Source organism: Nomascus leucogenys, chromosome 22a (genome assembly GCF_006542625.1).
Source record: "Nomascus leucogenys isolate Asia chromosome 22a, Asia_NLE_v1, whole genome shotgun sequence".
Classification (NCBI taxonomy): Eukaryota; Metazoa; Chordata; class Mammalia; order Primates; family Hylobatidae; genus Nomascus; species Nomascus leucogenys.
The window spans coordinates 133,994,308-134,012,477 of NC_044402.1; the positions used below are offsets into that span (position 1 = coordinate 133,994,308).

Below are 18,170 nucleotides of genomic sequence, written 5' to 3' on the forward strand. Positions count from 1 at the left end.
ACTCTTAATAGAGGTGCATGGCCTTCCAACTTTGAACACAGTGTGCGCGTGCACACACGTACATACACCAATGTACACACACCCATGCACATGCATCTTTTGAGCCAATCAGGATTCTTCTTTACCTGCCATTGCACAAATGCCTTCTGTATGTGTCTGCATACAACGTTGTGGTTGTATTTTCTTTCATTTTTTAATTTATTTTTTTTTAATTTATTTATTTATCTGTCTGTCTGTCTGTCTAATCTGTCTATCTGTGGGTGTATTTTCCTGGCATGACTCCTTCTTTGTAACGGCTGCCTAGCATTGAGGAAGAAGCTGTCCTGCAGCGAGGCCAGGAGGAGTGTTTGCTGAGAGACACAGGAGGCTGCTCGGTGTGCAGGTGTTGCAAGGCAGGAACACACAAGGGCGGTGTTGGGCCAGAGCGATTTCCACTGTTCATCAGCAGCACAGAGATTAGACTGTTCCTCTCTTGCTGGAGAGCCAATGTGTGTTCTTTGTAGTTTTGTACTTTTCATAAGTTTGTAGAAAACGTTTGCTTTTGTGAATTTTGCCATTGAACGAATTTCTTCCTTTGGAAGCATCAGTTCCAGGTCGGAGCTCTAAGAGGACTTGCTAGCACTGCTGGAGATTGTCCAGGATACTCGTAGTGGGAAGTGCCTGCAGAACCTGTGGTCTGGCCTGTATTTCTCTGGGAGGAGTCAGTGGGGCCTGTGTATTAGGAGCCAGGGGCTACTCTGATGTGAACCTTGGCCAGCTCCCTGTGTGCCCTTGGCGAACATGCCAGGGTAAGAGGAACACACTGCTCGTCATTGGTCCTCTGGGTGTCTTCTGTGTTGCTCGTCCCCACTCACAGCCAGGCACAGCCGGAGAGGAGTTGCAGATGGCAGCACTCCAGCCTGCTTCCGCAAAGGCAGTACTCCCACATTTTCTGTAGAAAGACTTCTTATCTGAATGGTGGAGGATTGCATTCACTAGTAGGCTGATCAAGACATTTTAATTTTAATTTTACTATTTTTTGAGACAGAGTTTTACTAGGTCGCCCAGGCTGAGTGCACTGGTGCAATCCTGGCTCAAACCACCCTCAACCTCCTGGGTTCAAACCACCCTCCTGCCTTAGCCTCTTGAGTAGCTGGGACTACAGGTGTGTACCACTATGCCCAGCTAATTTTTTTTTTAATTTTTAATTTAATGTTTTATTGAGCCTCACAAAACTTTTAAAATGTTTTGTAGAGTGGTCTCACTGTGTTGTCCAGGTTGGTTTCAAACTCCTGGAGTCAAGTGATCCTCTTGCCTCGACCTCTCAAAGTGTTGGATTACACTGCCTGGCAAAGAAATAATTTTAGTTAAAAAGTGGGGAAAGTGGAGGTATAATACATCTGTTATCACAATGTACCAAGCAGGCTGAGGTTGTTATTAAACATGGTACCAGGGGTGTTGGAGGAATGCTTTGAAATGGCTGTGGGCAGGGCAGGCTACACAGCTGAACTCGAGAATAACGAAATATTTGGTGTGCAAGCAAAACCCCGTGTTTCATAGTGGGAGTTAAGTATGAGATGGGATGATTTAGGAAGCCCCCACAGCGGCGTTAAGGGGAGTTGAGTCATCATTTACCATTTCTGGAAGCAGCTCATCTCACACAGCTCACAGCAGAATCTGGAGCTACTGCTTCATATTCTAGTTCCTGGCCTTGACCTGTCACCTCTTCTCCCGAGAGCAGGGGGCCTTACAGGTGTCAGTGTTCTGTGTGGAGCCTGGGCTTGGTGCTGCATCACCTATGCCTGCCTGTCTTCTGAGCACTCATTCTGGGTCAGACACTGAGCTCGAGGCAGGGTGCGCAGGTCAGCCAGGAAGGGAGTGCAGATGCAGGGAATGGGTAGGAGCACACGCAGGGTCCCCCGGCACTTCAGTAGGGTGACGCAGCTTCTCTGGGAACGCAGGGGTGGGGTGGGGTTGCAAGTCAAACTGGGCATCCTTCCACGTCTCCCCGAGCTGGCATCTGAGGAGTGTTCTGATGGCTGCAGGGAGGCGGGAAGGCTTCTGGGCTGAGGGCACTGCTTGTGCAGAGGCAAGGCAAGAGGGAATGCAGCGGGGCCAGGCCAGGCAGCAGCAGAAAGGTGGCACCTGCCGTCGGGGAGGGCTGCGGGTGCTGGCCAAGAGGTTTGGCTCCTTCCTGCAAACAAGGGGCAACCTCATAAAGCAAGGCCCATGGCCAGGCTCGTGTTTTAGAAAGATCTTCCTGGAACTCAGGTGGGGAGCTTTCAGGAAGGGTGTCGAGGTGACTGAGGCTCCTGTGGGACTCTGCGAGAGCATGGTGGTGACCTGAGCGGGTGGCTGGGGTGGGTGTGGAGAAGAGGCTGCCAGGAGGGGCTGGGTCGGCTGCAGGCTGAGAGGGGGCGGATCTGGCCTCTGGACTGGGTTGGTGGTCGTGCTACCATTCTCCGAGTAGGGATGTGTCCCGTTGGAGGTGCCCTGGGATACCAGACTGGTGTGTTCTGGAGGACAGGGTGCAAGTGTTGGCTTTCAGGAGTGGCCTGGGGGCTGTTGATCCAGAGTCACCTGTGTGGTCCTTGAAACAAACTGGACATGGTCACACAGGAAGAGGGTGAGGAGTGAGCAGACGCCGCAGTGGTGTCCTGAGTGGGGACGCTGCTGGGCAGGGGCAGGTTGACGGGGAGCCCAGGAAGGAAACCGAGGAGTTAGGAGGGTAGGAGGCATGGGTCACATCACCGGAGGACTGAGTGGGCCCAGGCATATGTGCTGCAGTGGGGACACGCAGCCCGCAGCAGGTCAGGCAGCCTGGGGCTCCAGGGTGACCAGAACAAGGGCCAAGGCGGAAGCCAGACTGTGGCCCAGGGCTGGGGAGTGCCAAGGCTGACGGTGCAGGGTGATGCAGGCAGCCCAGAGGGCGTGCTGGGAAGGCTGGCAGGGGCCACATGTGGATGGGGCAGGGACAGTGACGCAGGGTGGGCTCACATGGGCAGGGGCCATGGAAGGCTGTGCCCATGAGCCTGGAAAGGGATGCAGTTTTGGCCCACCACTGAGCCTGTGATGTCTGCGGAGGGTGTAGTGGCTCACCAAGCTGAGTGGTCTTGTCGCTGGGTGGGGCGTGGCCCTGGTGGGAGCAGTTGGCTGGACCCCAGTGCTGCTGTCGTCCCCTTGACAAAGTGGACCCTGAGTGGAGGGGCATGCAGGCGTCTGGTGTCACGTGGCAGAGCCTGTGCGTGCTCTGCCTCTGGTGCAGGTCAGCCATGAGGAGCACAGGTGGCCCTTTGGCCCCATACTGGCAAGCCTTTCATTTGTCCCGTGGAATGGACGTTATTTCACGGCCTTTCTCTTTTCTCTGCAGCTTACGGTTATTCCAGAAGTTTGACACGTTCCGGATTCTGGTTTGTGGCGGGGATGGAAGTGTTGGCTGGGTCCTCTCCGAAATCGACAGCCTCAACCTTCATAAACAGGTACCTGGACAGGAGGGAGCCCAGCCAGGAGCAGAGACGGTGCGGAGGTTAGAGGGAAATCATGCACTCTCAGCTCCTGTTCGTCTCGGAGCACCTGTTCTCAGGCCAGAAACCATTGGTGGTTTTGGGGAATGTGCAGTTTGGTGGCCAGGGCAGAGAGGGGAGAGCCTGGGCCACCCCCTGGTATCATGGAGGCCCAGGGGCTCTGGCCATGATGTATGAGGGGGCCCTGAAGGGAGCTACGAAAAGAATTGCCCACAAAGGACCCACATGGGGAGCAGGGCTGGGTGGAGCTGTTGCTTTACTGGGTAATTTTTGGCTTGAGGCCTCCTGCTTGTGAGAAGGGGTCGGCAGTATACTTGAATTTCTCAAGTCAGAGCCATGGTTCATTGGACTTAGTTTTTTGTATTAAAATAAAAATAGATTTTCCTGATTGTATATAAAAATGTTCATATATTCACTTAATTTCCACACCTAGCCATGGCCTCCCCAGGTGATCCAGCCAGTGCCAACATTTTGCTATCTCTGACCTCTCTTGATCACAGTACATAAAATGCACAATGCAGTTGTAATTTAAACAGGCTATTCTGTTACTGCTTTTGTTGTTGATTTTTTGAGGTGGAGTCTTGCTCTGTTGCCAGGCTGGAGTGCAGTGGTGCGATCTCGGCTCACTGCAACCTCTGCCTTCCCGGTTCAAGTGATTCTCCTGCCTCAGCCTCCCAAATAGCTGGGACTACAGGCACACGCGACCACGCCCAGCTAATTTTTGTATTTTTAGTAGAGACAGGGTTTCTCCATGTTGGCCAGGATGGTCTCGATCTCTTGACCTCGTGATCCGCCCACCTCGGCCTCCCAAAGTGCTGGGATTACAGGTGTGAGCCACCGCGCCCAGCCTGTTACTGCTTTTAAAAAATCACGAATTAAGATGTTGCAGACACCTTGTGCCTGTGTCTGTAAGTAGGCATCTGTGTGTCGTTTTCCACTGGACACACCCGGGAGCCCAGGGCCAGCTCACCTCCATGTGTGAGCACGGTGATCACTTCCCAGTGGTCTCCTCTCTGAGCGCACCCAAGCTTAAGTATTGAAATGTGCTGACAAACTGCCTTTCCTCAGGGCTGTGCCAGCTTCCATGTCTGATGCCTCTTAAAACTGTCTTTCCCCGTGCACCGTCCAAGCCGTTCATCTCTTTAGTTTTTGTCCAGCTAAGTAGACCAAAAAATGTCTGACCTTTACCTCTTTAATTCCTGGTGAAGTCAAACGCCTCCTCAGTTGGTTATGAAGTTTTAAATAAATCACCTGTTCATGTTTTTTTTGCCTCATTTTCTCTTTGAGTGTTCACCTTTTTTTCCTTTAAAAGTGGGTGTGTGAGGATTATTGTTATATTAACTTTTTATCTGTCACTGCAGATATTTTTTTCCCGGTGTGTCGTTTGTCAGTTCAGCATCCTTTCTGGGGGTGGTCTTTTCTTTCATGATTTTTGTCGTCTGTCATATTTGCAGCTACCTACACCCCAAGATTAGGAGGATTTGCATCTGTATTTTCTTATGTTTATTATGGCCCCTTTTTAAAAAAATTCAGTCTTCTGTGTGACGTGGATGTGTTTTTCAGTGCTTCTGTGGTCCCTACCCAGCCCTGCTCACTTGGTGGTATTTCCAGGTGGGTGGACTTGGACAGCTCCGGCCGTGAGGCCAGCGGCTCAGGAGGAGAACTGGTGCCGCCTGGTGGTGGATTAGCATAGACTACTCTAATTTTTGATTTTGTGTATCATTTGCAAGTTCACTGTCACTAGTTAGGAAGACAGTGGGACCTTGTGGCTTATTTTCATACGTTCAGCCAGGGTCAGCACACATTTCTCTCCCCTGCTTCTCTTTGACACCTGATGTGGTGGCTATGCCCTCGCTGGGCCCCTGCCGCCTCGGGGTTTTTTGTCTTCCTGGCCGCTACTGCTCCATGGTGGCCTCTCCCTCCTTACCCTTCCCTTAACGCTGTGTCCTCAAAGCCTTGCTGGGGCCTCTCCTCCTTCACTTTTGGAACACTCAGCAACCTGCAGGGCTTCTGCTGTCATCTCTCTCCTGGGGGCGCCTCAATTGATAGCTGAGCCTTGGGCCTCTCTGGATGTCTCCTAGTGCCGCGAGTTTCCAACACAACACCACGTTCAGCCCTCACCCTGCATTCCTTTCCTTCGAGTCCGAAAACGTCATCCATCTAGATGTCTGAGCCAGGAAATCAGACAGTTGTTCTTGGTTCCTCCGTCTCTTCCTCCTGCCTGTTTCTCACTAATTGTGGCCTCAGTCCTGCCACCCACAGTACCCTGGCCTCTGTCCATCTGCAGCTCACCCAGGCGGCCTTTCCCGGGGCACTTCTGCCTGTGCACCCCCCAAGCACGATGCTTCTGGGAAAAGTCCAGACCTTTAAGAGAGTGTGCCAGAGTCCCAGCTTTGCCTCCTGCTTGCTCCTCTGCCTGTCTGCCTCCTGTTTCCTCGCACTGTACTCCTCTTCACTGAGCTGTGCCTTGCCCCTCCCAGTGTGGTTCCGCCCTGCCTGGAGCACCATCCATGCCTGCTGTGCGCTGCTCTCCTTTTCCTTTAAGGCTCCAGGAAGCCCTCGCGGAGTCCTCAGACCCTCTGGGCACCCTTCAGTGCTGGGTTCTCTCCATCTAGTGTGTCGCCTCCAGTGTCCTGGCCTGCTCGCTCCTGCCTCCCCCTCTGCCAGATGTCCCCTTGGTGAGGCAGGACCTTCCCTGGTGTTTGCTGTCCCCACAGGCGGCAGGGCCTCAGGCATGGTCACTTGCACCTGGTGAGCAGAGGGCTGTATGGTGCTGTAGGCTGGACCACGGCAGGTTTCCTGCCTCAAGGACAGTAACGCCTCCCCACGCACTCCACTGCAGGCCTTCATGGCCGTGGGCACTGCGTTGTCAGAGTCAAAGGCTGGTGAGCTCTGGACAGTGGGTGTTTCAAGAGGCCTCCTAAGCAATGGAATGGTGTAGTGGGATCTCATTGGAGCTCTGGGATGGGAATCCAGGTGGAGGGTGAGGCCTGAGTAATACATGAGGTCTCTTCGTGGAACAGCAGGCAGGCGGGCAGAGGCTGAGCTCTGGCAAGGTTCCAGGGTGGCCTCCAGACTGAGGATGGTCCTGGCACCCTTTTTGGATAGGATTTAGAGGAGAGAAGTGACACTAGTGATGTTTTTGGAAGAAGAATTTGGCATTAGTGAGTGAGATGCTGTAGTGGATGGAGGGACAGGTAGCGAGGCATCAGAGTGATTCCTTGGGGCTGCGATCATGGTGGTGAAAATGGGAAGCAGGGGGATTTGGGAGACAGATCAGAGAGGGTGTGAGGGGCTGACCATCAAGATGTGATGACAGCTGAGAGATGGACCTGTGGCTCATCCATTTCTCCCAGAAGCAGCATCTTATCTCAAGGGCAGTCACGTTTCTGTCTCATTGCCAAGGAAAATGCCATCTGTCCCCTCCAGTGGGCTCTCCCTATAATGTGTAAGCTGCATGGTTTTAGGTCACATCCCCACATTGCTGATGTAACCCTCATGGTGGGTGACAAGGAGGGCTGCGGGCTGGGAGGTGGCCCCTGCCCCCAGGTGTTTGCCTGCACATCTTCCCCCGTGTTTCCTTAGTGTCAGCTGGGAGTGCTGCCGCTCGGCACAGGGAACGACTTGGCCCGAGTGCTGGGCTGGGGCTCAGCCTGTGATGACGACACCCAGCTCCCCCAGATCTTGGAGAAGTTGGAGAGAGCCAGCACCAAGATGCTGGACAGGTGAGTGGGGCTGTGCTCCGGTGCCATCTGAGGAGACTTTGAGAGACAGGTCCCTTTGACCAGGTGTTCTTAACCTGGGGTCTGTGGAAAACATGGGCCCTCTGAAATTATTTGTAAAGATTTGACCTGAGCATATATTCTGATAGTCTTTGATATTTGGTTAGATTATGACAAGGATAAAAACAAAACAGGTTAAGAACCAGCCATGCCCTAGAATGATCCGGTCTTCCCAGGAGGCCAAGCCTGAGTGTGTCAGGGCCGTGGAGAAGGCAGCTGCGCCGTCTTTGGCTGCTTCAGCCCGAGATCTAATACCCATCGGAAGAGTGCTCCTTGTCGCTTACTTGAACAGTTTCATTTTCCTATATTCTGTTCCCAGAAGAAGTTTTGGGGAATTATCCTCTAGTGCCTAAAGCCGCTGTGACACCTTCCGTGAGTGAGGTACTGTTGTTCCGAGTGACACACTTGTCACTCACTGACCACATGCCTGTGGCACATGGGGCGCTGATGAGATGCCTCCTAGCCTTCCTAGTTGCTCCCAGAAGCCTGGAGTTCTGAGCACAGTTGTGGTTTTGCAGTGCCCCCACCATTTCAGGCCTCCTCTGTGTGCCTTGGGGCCTGTGAAATGCTCATCTCACTGGGCCAGCTGGCTGAGCCATTTGCAGCTCTCTTGAGGAGGGTAAATCCATTTCTCCCAGAAGCAGCATCTTATCTCAAGGCAGCCATTTATGGGAGACCTTCCTCTCTTTCATGGAGCTGTACTGCCGTTAGTTGTGGAGTGCAGACATTTGTTCTCAGCCAAGTTATGGGACAGAGTCAAGACCAAGGGCCTAAAAATGAAGTCAGAAACTGTGTAAAGATCAAGGCTGCCAGCCGTGAAAGCGGAGGGCGCAGGGTCCACCCTTGTGGGCCTGCACGTTTTGCCGCCTGTGCAGCTGACCTTGTGTGTGCAGGTGGAGCGTCATGGCATACGAGGCCAAGCTCCCCCGGCAGGCCTCCTCCTCCACCGTCACCGAAGACTTCAGCGAGGATTCCGAGGTATTGCTGGCCTGTTCTTCACACCCTGCTCGCGTGCTGATGTGATCTGAACTGTCCTGGCAGCGGTTTGCATCACCTCCCTTGCAGAGACGCCTCCCCTTTGGTGTTGGGGTGTCGCAGTCAGGCCTGTGGAGGTGCAGGGTGAACCCATGGCTGAGAGGATTCTCACTCCCCTTGGCAGGGGCCTTTTGGGCTTTGCGACCCTCTAGGGGCTTCCTGGGGTCGTCATCGGCCCTGCCGGGTGGTGGGGGGTCCTCCTAGTGGCCTTCCCACCCTGTCTGCATCTTCTCAGCTGCTCAGTGAGCCCCAAACGGTGCGCGCCCGTTCCCTCCCCTGCCACGGTGCCCACGTGCCTGGAATGCTCTAGCCGGCTCTGCCGCGGCTCTCCCCTAGCCCCCGGCTCCTGCCCCGTCCCACCTCTCTGTGGCGTCCGCAGCTGCCCTTCGCTCAGCCTCCTCTAGTCCAGCTGGTGGTTCTTTTCATTTGATGATTGTTACTGTTGTGTTTAACGCTCCTACAGCTTCCCTCAGAGAATAGACTTTGTCTTTAGTTTATATTTTGCGCTGGTGCATTGCTGGGTGGGGTAGTACAAAGAGGTGAGCTTTTGTCAGGGGCTAGGGCAACGGTCAGCAAACAAGGCCTGCAGGCCAGATATGCCTGGGCCCATGGCCTTGCAAGTGAAGACTGGTTTGTACATTTTTTTATTTTTCCTTTTTTTTTTTTTTTTTTTTAAATTTTGAAAGGAAGAGTGTGTGTGTGTGGGAAGCCCAGGATATTCGCTGTCTGGCCAGTAGTGAAGTTTGCTGACCCTGGGGCTGGGTCCTAAAGACAGCAGGAATCCCACAGGGATAGGGCTGCCCTTCTGACAGCCAGAGCAGATGGTTGGGGGAAGAGCGTGTGTCCAGATGGGGCTCACAGCCAGGTGGAAACAGCCTCTGCTGCGAACAGACTCAAACCTGGAGCCGGCCTGCCAGCACGCTGCTGTCAGGATGAGTAGGGGTCAGGACAGAAGCTCCTAGCACAGGCCGTGCTGGGATCGCAGACTGAAGGAGATTCATTTGTAGTTTGCAGCTTGACAAAGCTTTTAAAACCTTTCACCTAGCACTAGGTGAGTCCCAGATTAGCGTTAGAAGTGAGTCGAGGCTTGGCTGGGTCAGACAGTGTCTGTTAGGAGAGACTTGTCTTTCCCAGCCTGTGCTGGCAAGGAAGTGGGTGGCAGAATCGCTGGGACTGTCATGGAGCTTGCTGTCACAGAGACTAACAGTCCTGGCCATTTGGGGTGATTGCAGGTTCAGCAAATTCTCTTCTATGAAGACTCGGTTGCAGCCCACCTTTCTAAAATCCTCACCTCGGACCAGCACTCGGTGGTCATCTCCTCGGCCAAGTGAGTGCCTGGTGGCCCTGGGGAGAGCATGGTGCCCTGGCCCCCAGCCTGGAGCTGCCTCTCTAGAAGGGTCTTTCTGTTTCTCTCCCCACAGAGTGCTCTGTGAGACGGTGAAGGACTTCGTGGCCCGGGTGGGGAAGGCCTATGAGAAGACGACGGAGAGCTCGGAGGAGTCAGAGGTCATGGCCAAGAAGGTCTGTTCCCGTGCACTGGGTGGGAGGGGCATTGAGGCAGCAAGAAGCTTGGTCTGTCACCAGTAGAGGGCCGTGACTGCAGGTTGTCCAGGTTCTTGGTGATTTGAACAAAGAATTAGACAAAACATACAGTAAAGGAAGAAAAGAATGAAGCAACAAAGAACGAAAGCAGGGATTTATTGAAAATGGAAGTACACTCCACAGTGCGGGAGCTGCCCGAGCAGCGGCTCAAGGGTCCAGATACAGAATCTTCTTGGGTCCAAATACCTCCTAGAAGTATCCCATTGGCCACTTCATGCTCACCTCATGTAAATGAAGTGGTAGCCCGCAATCAGTGATTGATGGCAGAAAGCAGCCAACCAGAGGCTGAAGTGGTTACAAAGGTTACACTCCTATGCAAACTTCTGATTGGTTGCAAAAAGCAACCAATCAGAGGCTCAGGTGAAGTTACAAAGTTGCACTTCTATGCAGACTAAGACTCAGCTCGCAATCAGTTTGGTCGGTTGCGGACAGCCAATTTCCCCAATTTCCCACCTGCTGGGGCGGGAAAGGTGGGGATTTGCAAAGGGAGTAGCCTCTGGTCCTTTTGTTACTTAGGTGTGGAGAGTTAGGATTTTCCTTTTGATTGAGTTCTAGGAAGTCTGGGTGAAATGGCCTGAGGTTCCCTGCCTCCAGACCCTGTTCTCCTGCCTCACCTCTGCATGCCATTTCCTTTCCTTGTTCAGTGCTCTGTCCTGAAAGAGAAGCTGGATTCCCTTCTCAAGACCTTGGATGATGAGTCACAGGCCTCATCCTCTCTGCCCAACCCGCCCCCCACCATTGCTGAGGAGGCTGAAGATGGAGATGGGTCGGGCAGCGTCTGCAGCTCCATGGGGGACCGCTTGGTGGCATCAGCTTGCCCGGCCCGGCCGCAGATATTCCGGCCTCGAGAACAGCTCATGCTGAGAGCCAACAGCCTGAAGAAAGCGATTCGTCAGATCATAGAGCACACAGAGAAAGGTGACTGGCCTTGTGATGAGGAGGGGCTTTCCTCAGGCCAGCACTGGGCATGCCCAGCGTCCCCTGAACATGGAGATGACGGAAGGGTGCACGTTGAGAAAACCTCCACTGCGGCCCTCTGCACCTGTGTCCAGGCACCAGACCCCCAGCGAGTTCGCTTGCCCTCCCTCCACGCCTCCTCTCACACCCTCAGACCCCTTCATGCTGCCTCCCCTTGACCTCTTTCATGGCCCTCATTGACTTCACTATAAGCGTCTCACTCCTGTGAGAGCCCTGAGGTCACAGCCTCACACCCACGCACCTGCGTGTCCGTGCGGCCGCTCCTCCCGCCTGCAGCCCTCCAGCCTGCGCCAGCCTCCTCTGCACCCCTTGCCTTCCCCTTCGAGGGTTCCAGGCCTCCCAGCCTGTTAGCAGGGATGCCCTGCCCCGGTGCCAGGACCGGGGGAAGATGGGTGGGAGTGGGGGTTCGGAGTCCAAGCCTTTAGCCAGAGGATGTTTGAGGAAGATCAGGCCGTGGGGCGAGGAGGGGCCCTCCGCCCAGCCTGACAGCGCCCTTGGCTTTGCACCTGCGTGCTCAGCCACACACACTCTCCTTGCACAGCTGTCGATGAGCAGAATGCCCAGACCCAGGAGCAGGAGGGCTTCGTCCTGGGCCTGTCTGAGTCAGAGGAGAAGATGGACCACAGAGTGTGCCCACCACTGTCCCACAGCGAGAGCTTCGGGGTCCCCAAGGGGAGGAGCCAGCGCAAAGGTACCCATGGCTCCACCTCCCTCTGCGCACCACGGTGTGCTTGGTTTTGTTGAGACGTAGTGGGCTTGCCAGGGGAGGTTTGAGGGCGCTTTCTCATAGTTGCTTTGGCCACTTGGTTGCATAAAAATTCACCGCCCAAGGCCTGTTTCTGTGCATCTCCTGTGCACGCCCTTGAGGTGTGTGCGGTCTGTCTTGGTGGACACCAGTAGAACCCGTGAGACCCCCTCCATCAGGGCGAGGACTGCCTCCCTGAGGAGCAGTTGCGTCCTGCCCTCACTGCTTCCTTGGAACCACACTGGGTCCCAGAACTGCTTGGAAGGGACTGTGTCTGGCAGAGGGAAGGCGGGTGGGTGAGGGTGGGCCTTCTTTGTCCTTGCCCCTCCTGGAACAACCCACAGCACAGGCCCTGGTGGAGGGCACCCCCAGCCTGTGCAGGCTGCTGGGAGGCCCGTGCTCAGAACTGACCCACTGCCACTGCATGGCCACCACTCAGAGCTCTGCTGTGTGTGTGCTCCGCCTCCCACAGCCCGGACTGACTGGGCTCACCCCTCCCTCCAGTGCTGCCACCTGTGGCCTGTATTACCCTCTCCATGAGCCCAACCCCCCAAATATCATGTGCACCCGCTTGGTCCTCTGCCCCCTTCTTTGTCCCACACACTTCACGTAACTGCCTGTGGTTTGCAGCCCTCCCTCCTCAGCCCTCCCACCTGCTCATGTCACTAAAGACTCCCCAGTATTTCACAGTTGCTATTTCAGACAGCTGCCCACCTGCTCATGTCGCTAAGGACCCCCCAGGTATTCCACAGTCTCTATTCCAGACAGCTCTAAGGTTTTCTGCTCTGTTGTTACAGTGTCGAAATCTCCATGTGAAAAGCTGATCAGCAAAGGAAGTCTGTCCCTGGGCAGTTCTGCTTCCCTTCCACCCCAGACAGGAAGCCGGGACGGCCTGCCTGCGCTCAACACCAAGATCCTGTACCCAAGTGAGTGGCGGCCAGCAGGAGGGACTGGTGGGGGCCCTAGCACAACTCTGGGCCCATCAAACTGAAGGAAATGGGCTCGCTGTCCTTGGAGAGTTTACAGTCCCCTGAGAAAGATAGGTGGAATTTAAAAATTTACATGACTGTATGAAGAGTGCTTTTTTTTTTAAACAAAAGCCAGGTAGTACCCAAATAACCACCCAAGGAGCCCAGGAGGTGCCATTGAGGAGGTGATGGTCGAGTTGGGGTTTGAAGAATGAAGGAATTATCTGAGTGGAAAAGGGAGGTGGCCGGCCTGATGAGGGAACCCGAGGGACCGTCCTGTGCTTCTAGCGTGGTTGCAGGAGGCGCAGGGAGGGGGTGAGGTCCTGGCTGCCTGGAGCATTCCTTGATGTTCATTTCTTAGGAAGGCAGCCTTATAAAGCCTTAAGCCTCAACTCTCAGAGATCATTTTGGTAGAGTGGCTTACATTAAATGAGAACACGAAAACTGACTCTATAAGCCTTTTTTTTTTTTTTTTTTAAAGAGGGTCTGTCTCTGTTGCCTAGGCTGGAGTGCAGTGGTGTGGTCATGGCACACTGCAGTTTGACCTCCTGGACTCAAGTGATCCTCCCCACTCAGCCTCCCAAATAGCTGGGACCACAGGCACACACCTTAGAAGCCATTTTTTTGTGTGTTTTGTAGGTGTTGGTTTCTGCCACCCAGTATGGTTTTTTTGTTCCAGTGATTTTTGACCTAAGACTATTGGCAAAATTTGGACATGGTTATACATAATTTTAGAAACATTTAATTATAATAACGTTCTGCAGAATACCGGTCCACCAGCTTCAGAGACACGAGCTTCTGTTAAGTCTGTAGCTTCTGACCAGCACCACCTCTTTCTTGTATCTCCTTTACAGATGTCCGGGCTGGAATGTCTGGTTCCTTACCCGGTGGCTCAGTCATCAGTCGCCTGTTAATTAATGCTGATCCCTTCAACTCTGAACCAGAAACCCTGTGAGTATGAGGGATAAACCAAGTGGGTATATTGTTAGATGGCTGCTAGTGCATAGAAAACAGATCTCAGGATTAACTAGAGAAATTGGTGAGCAGTTGCCCAGCTGGTAGTAGCTGATAAGGAAGGCTGAGAAGTCGTGGAGATTCCACTTAAGGAGTGGAGCTGGAAACCACAACTGCACATCTGCTGTAGAGGCAAAGCGCACACCTCCCCTCTCCTTCCCAAGGTCCCACAGTGCTTGCTCGACGTCCCCTGAGCCTGCATGCCCTTCCGAGGCTTTTCACAGGCTCAGCTGCTCCTGCCCTGAGCTGCCCTTGTGCTGCTCTTCGTGGTCACTCTCCCATGACCTTGGCTGGACCTCACTGACTTCTGCTTACAGCCTGCCATCTTCCTCTTGCCATCCCTTCCCCTGCTTTCCTCTAACACCTGCTCTCCTCGTTGCTGATGCAGAACCATAGACTCTGGGCTGGAGGGTCCTCTGTGTGCCTCCCTCGTGTCTCCGAGCACCTTAGGGAGACACCGGCCTGTGCTGAGGCTTATAAGGGCTGCTGTGTGCCTGCGTGCTGATACTGCTACTCCTTGGGGGACAAGGCCTTCTTCCTCTGCTGGCCTGTAAGGCAGTGAGGACATGTATATAGCAGTTTAATGGAGTCTCCCTAGGTATTGGAGACCATTGTGGAGACAAGTGGTGTTTTGAAAACCCGTTTTTCTACACTCATCTTTCTGCTGGCTGATTGCAGGTTTTGGGCAGCTGGTGGCAGTTGGTTAAATGTGGCCAGCCATTTTTCTGGAGTGGTTAGGGACAGTGACAGGAGAAAATGCGTGGTTCACAGAGGCTCTGGGTTTGGGAAAGTAGACCCCTAGATTCCAGCTGCTGGCCTGGTACAACACTTCAGTGTCCCTGTTCCTGGCCTGGTCTACTCCTCCCCTGGGGGCTGCCTGGGGCTCCAGTTCTCAGCCCTCCTGAGGCTTTTTTCCTCGGGGAGGTCAGAGCCGTAGTCCTACAGTGAGCACTGTCCCTAAGGGCCCCTGAAGTGGATATCTCCTTTGTCTCCTTCATCTGAGACTGTGGAACTTCCACTTCTGTTGCTCAGCTGGGTGGTCTCATCTCTTCTCTTCACCTGGGGAGGCAAAGCTGTGCTTTGCTGCCTTCCTGCTGTGGTGTGTGCCTGAGCCGTATTGTGTAGGCCCCATTGCAGCTGGGCCTGAGCAGGCCCCGGCACCCTGTCATCTCCCACTGCCCCAGTCACTGCCGCCCATCCTGCTCCAGGCCCCTGAGCCCAGTCTCTGCTGCCTTCCCTCATCTCTTTGCCCTGTTTCTCTCTGTTGGAGCTCTCTGTTTTCCCAGGACCTATACATGCTGGCCAGGCACGTGGTCTTCTGCATGGTAAACAGTTTTGTCCCAGAGCTTTGCTCTGGCGCAGCTGTCGGGCACTTGAATTAGATGGATCATAAATACACTGACACGTGCTGGTTGTTCTCAGATCCGGCGGCACTGGCTCAGTGAGCTAAAGTGTGTCAGAATTCTGGCCCGAGCAATGTTCTCAAGCCCGTCCATCCATTGAGTTTCTTTGGGAACTTCCAGAACATCCTCTTCTCCTGGCTGCAGCCTCTGGGTGGAGGAACAGGGGTTCCTCCCTTCATCCGCTTGCCCTGGGGGGGAACCCCAGTGTGACCCTGGGGCTGGGGTGGGTGAAGGCCAGGATGGGCTTTCCCAGCAACTGGGGGAGCTGCAGGAGCAGGACTTCCAGCTGGGTGGGGACAAGAAACTTGAATGAGCTGAGTCTCTTCTCGTCCGTCGCACATGGGGAAAGGGAAGGCTTGTGCTGTGGGGCTGGGATGGATGTTTTCAAGTCATTTTCCTTTTTAATTTGGCAACAGCTTTGATTGTAACTAGGGATGTTCGAGAAATGTTTTGAGATCCAGAGTTGAAATGGGTGAGTTTCTGTGCCATAAACATATCTTCAGGTTTGGTGCTGCTGGTGGAGTGTAAGATGGGCAGCTGCTGTGGGGAACAGTCCAGCAGCTCCGCCAAAGGTTCAGCCCAGAGCTGCCGTGTGACCAGCAGGCGCAGAACTGCCAGGCCATGTGGGATTGAACTGAAAACATGTTCATGCTAGAAGCTGTATGCAAATGTTCCTAAATAATAGCCAAAACGTGGAACATCCCAGTGTCCGTCTGCTGATGAGCAGGTCAACAGATGTGGGTTAGCCACGCAATGGAGTATTATTTGGTAATAAAAATGAAGCGCTAACACATGTTATAACATGGATGAACTTTGAAAACATCGTCCTGAGGAAGAGAAAGGAGCCAGACACAGAGCCCACGACTGCATGATCCCATTCCTGTGAACTGCCCAGCAGAGGCCTCTCCGTGGAGGTGGAAGGTAGACGAGAGGCGCCAGGGATGGCGAGGATGGAGAGTTAGTTGCTGATGGCAGGAGTACAGGCTTTCTCTTTAGGGGGATGAAATGCTCTAAAATCGATTATCTAGTGATGGTTAAATGACTCTGAATATACTAAAAATAATTGAATTGTACATTGTAAATTGATAAGTTATCTAGTGTATATCTTAATAAATCTCTTACCAGAAAAAAAAAGAAAAAGTTATCAGTTTTGCCCCAAGGAAGAGAAATGCTGAGAGGTTGGGAGTCTGAAATAAGACTGCTCAGCAGGGCTGTTGTAACTGATTTAAAACTCACCTTTGCAGAGAGTATTACACGGAGAAATGTGTCATGAACAACTATTTTGGCATCGGCCTGGATGCGAAGATATCCCTGGACTTTAACAACAAGCGCGACGAGCACCCAGAGAAGTGCAGGTAGGTAACAGGCTCAGGAGCACGTCTGTCCTTTGCATCTTTGTGGCTTCTCCTTCCAGACAGTAGCAGATTTCTGGAGTCAGCAGGTTAAAGAATGTGCAGAATGCTAAGGCGGGGGCAGAAATGGAGCCCAGATCGCCTTATCAGAAGCACGGGTGCTTTCAGAGATGGAAGGGAAGCACCTCTCGGGCTGGCCAGGTCAAGGGAAATTCAACATCAGAAAACCAGTGATGGTGGTCATTGGAATGGCTGCGTCTCTTAATGAGAGCCCCAAGTCCGTGATACTACAGAAGAGCGGCAGGTGTGCGAAGCTATTGCACCTATAGCGTGAGTGCGCAGCATTGTTTGTGGGAGGGTCGGTGTGTTCGTCACCACCCTAGCTGGCCCTCCCCCATCACACCGAGCCTGCCCACGAGGCCCTTGAGTCCAACCTCTGCAGGAAGACGGCGGCGTGGGAGCCCCAAGGGGCATCACTGGGGGTTTCAGTTTTTTTCCCCTAAAATTACTGGATCCTCAGTCCTGGCCTGAAGAGAGGATGGAGAAAAATGAGAAGGGTCCCTCCTCTCAAGCTTTTCTTCCTGGCCTGACGTAGAATTCCCTTTTGTCTGTGAAACACAAGAAGTGAGGGAGAAATGTCTCCCTCCCCACCCCACAGTAATAATCAGAGAGGCCATTCAGCTTTGACATGATTGGAACTACAGAGAGGGAGAAATGAGTGTGGGGGTTGATGGTGTTTGTGCAGAGAACAGTCCTTGACCCAGAAGCTGGGAGACCCTTGCTGGAGTCTTCGTCCACTGAGTCAGGATCGGCTTGAATGAACCAGGCCACGTGGGCCCCTGTGGCCTCGCCCTCCTCATGGCGTCACTGCCACCTTGCGGGGAGCCATGCTGACACCTGAAGGGCCAGCTTTAGTCATTGCTCAGGTTATATGTAGTTGGAAATGTCTAGCAAAACAAAAGCATCAGAACTGAAAGAACTTTTGAACCCTGAGGCTCTTCCATGCAGGAGAAAATGGCTCAGGGGCCCCAGGGCCATATCCCTGTACAGCACAGGATGGTGACGTCAGATCATTGAAAAATCCCTATTAGTCCAAAAATCACTGGGAAAAGTGTGAAAATACACATACTTTAGCAGGGTAAAATAAGCAGTTGAGGAACAGGGGCATGCGTAATACATTTCTAGAGCCTTGGAACCCTCATCAAACCTCTCTGGAGTTTGTATTGAGAGCTTTGAAAAGTTCTCCTGAGAAAAATTCCACTTCTACAAATGTCATTGGAAATTTCTGCAGAAGTCATTGGAAATGTTGGTTGAAGTAGGTATGAAGGGACTCCTAGTGTGTCATTTACAGAGCTCAGGCATGGGGCGGAGAAGGGTAGTCAAGGGGATTGGTTCGATAAGCTGTGGTAGAGCCGTGCTTCGCTGAGGTTGGCCATGTCTGCAGAGAGCGTGTGGCGACGGAATCATTGCCGGCGCAGGGTAAAGTGGACCAAGTAGGTCGTGCAACTGTAAACAGGTTACTGCAACTGGAAATTAATATGCAAAGAAGACTGAGGAAATACATAGCAGCACTTGGCATTTGTCATCAGCGCGTGTGGAGGGTGCAGACAGGTGCTGGATTATGCATGGAGGATTACGAGGAGTGTCTTCTCCTTGGTGCTTTTCTATATTTTCCAGTTTTTCTGTGGTAAGCATAATTTTTTAGCCAGAAAAAAAATGAGGATGTGTAGAAGTTTTTTATAGGGTTCTATAATGTTTTAACTTTATTGATTTCCCTTTCAGGATATG

General features: G+C 53.1%; 1 protein-coding gene across 3 annotated transcripts in view; it reads left to right on the plus strand.

Annotated features, from left to right (window-relative positions):
• The window catches only part of DGKD (diacylglycerol kinase delta), a 122,551-nt gene that overhangs the window by 88,523 nt on the left and 15,858 nt on the right, over nucleotides 1-18,170 (plus strand). For 2 of the 3 annotated variants that reach the window (XM_030803613.1, XM_030803612.1), the window contains exons 10-19: nucleotides 3,350-3,458; nucleotides 7,089-7,228; nucleotides 8,179-8,263; nucleotides 9,553-9,647; nucleotides 9,742-9,841; nucleotides 10,567-10,840; nucleotides 11,442-11,591; nucleotides 12,443-12,571; nucleotides 13,468-13,564; nucleotides 16,275-16,385. In XM_030803613.1, coding sequence (XP_030659473.1) covers nucleotides 3,350-3,458; nucleotides 7,089-7,228; nucleotides 8,179-8,263; nucleotides 9,553-9,647; nucleotides 9,742-9,841; nucleotides 10,567-10,840; nucleotides 11,442-11,591; nucleotides 12,443-12,571; nucleotides 13,468-13,564; nucleotides 16,275-16,385 — 1,290 coding nt within the window. The remainder of the gene's footprint in view (nucleotides 1-3,349; nucleotides 3,459-7,088; nucleotides 7,229-8,178; nucleotides 8,264-9,552; nucleotides 9,648-9,741; nucleotides 9,842-10,566; nucleotides 10,841-11,441; nucleotides 11,592-12,442; nucleotides 12,572-13,467; nucleotides 13,565-16,274; nucleotides 16,386-18,170) is intronic. The other variant, XM_030803614.1, reaches the window with a different exon arrangement.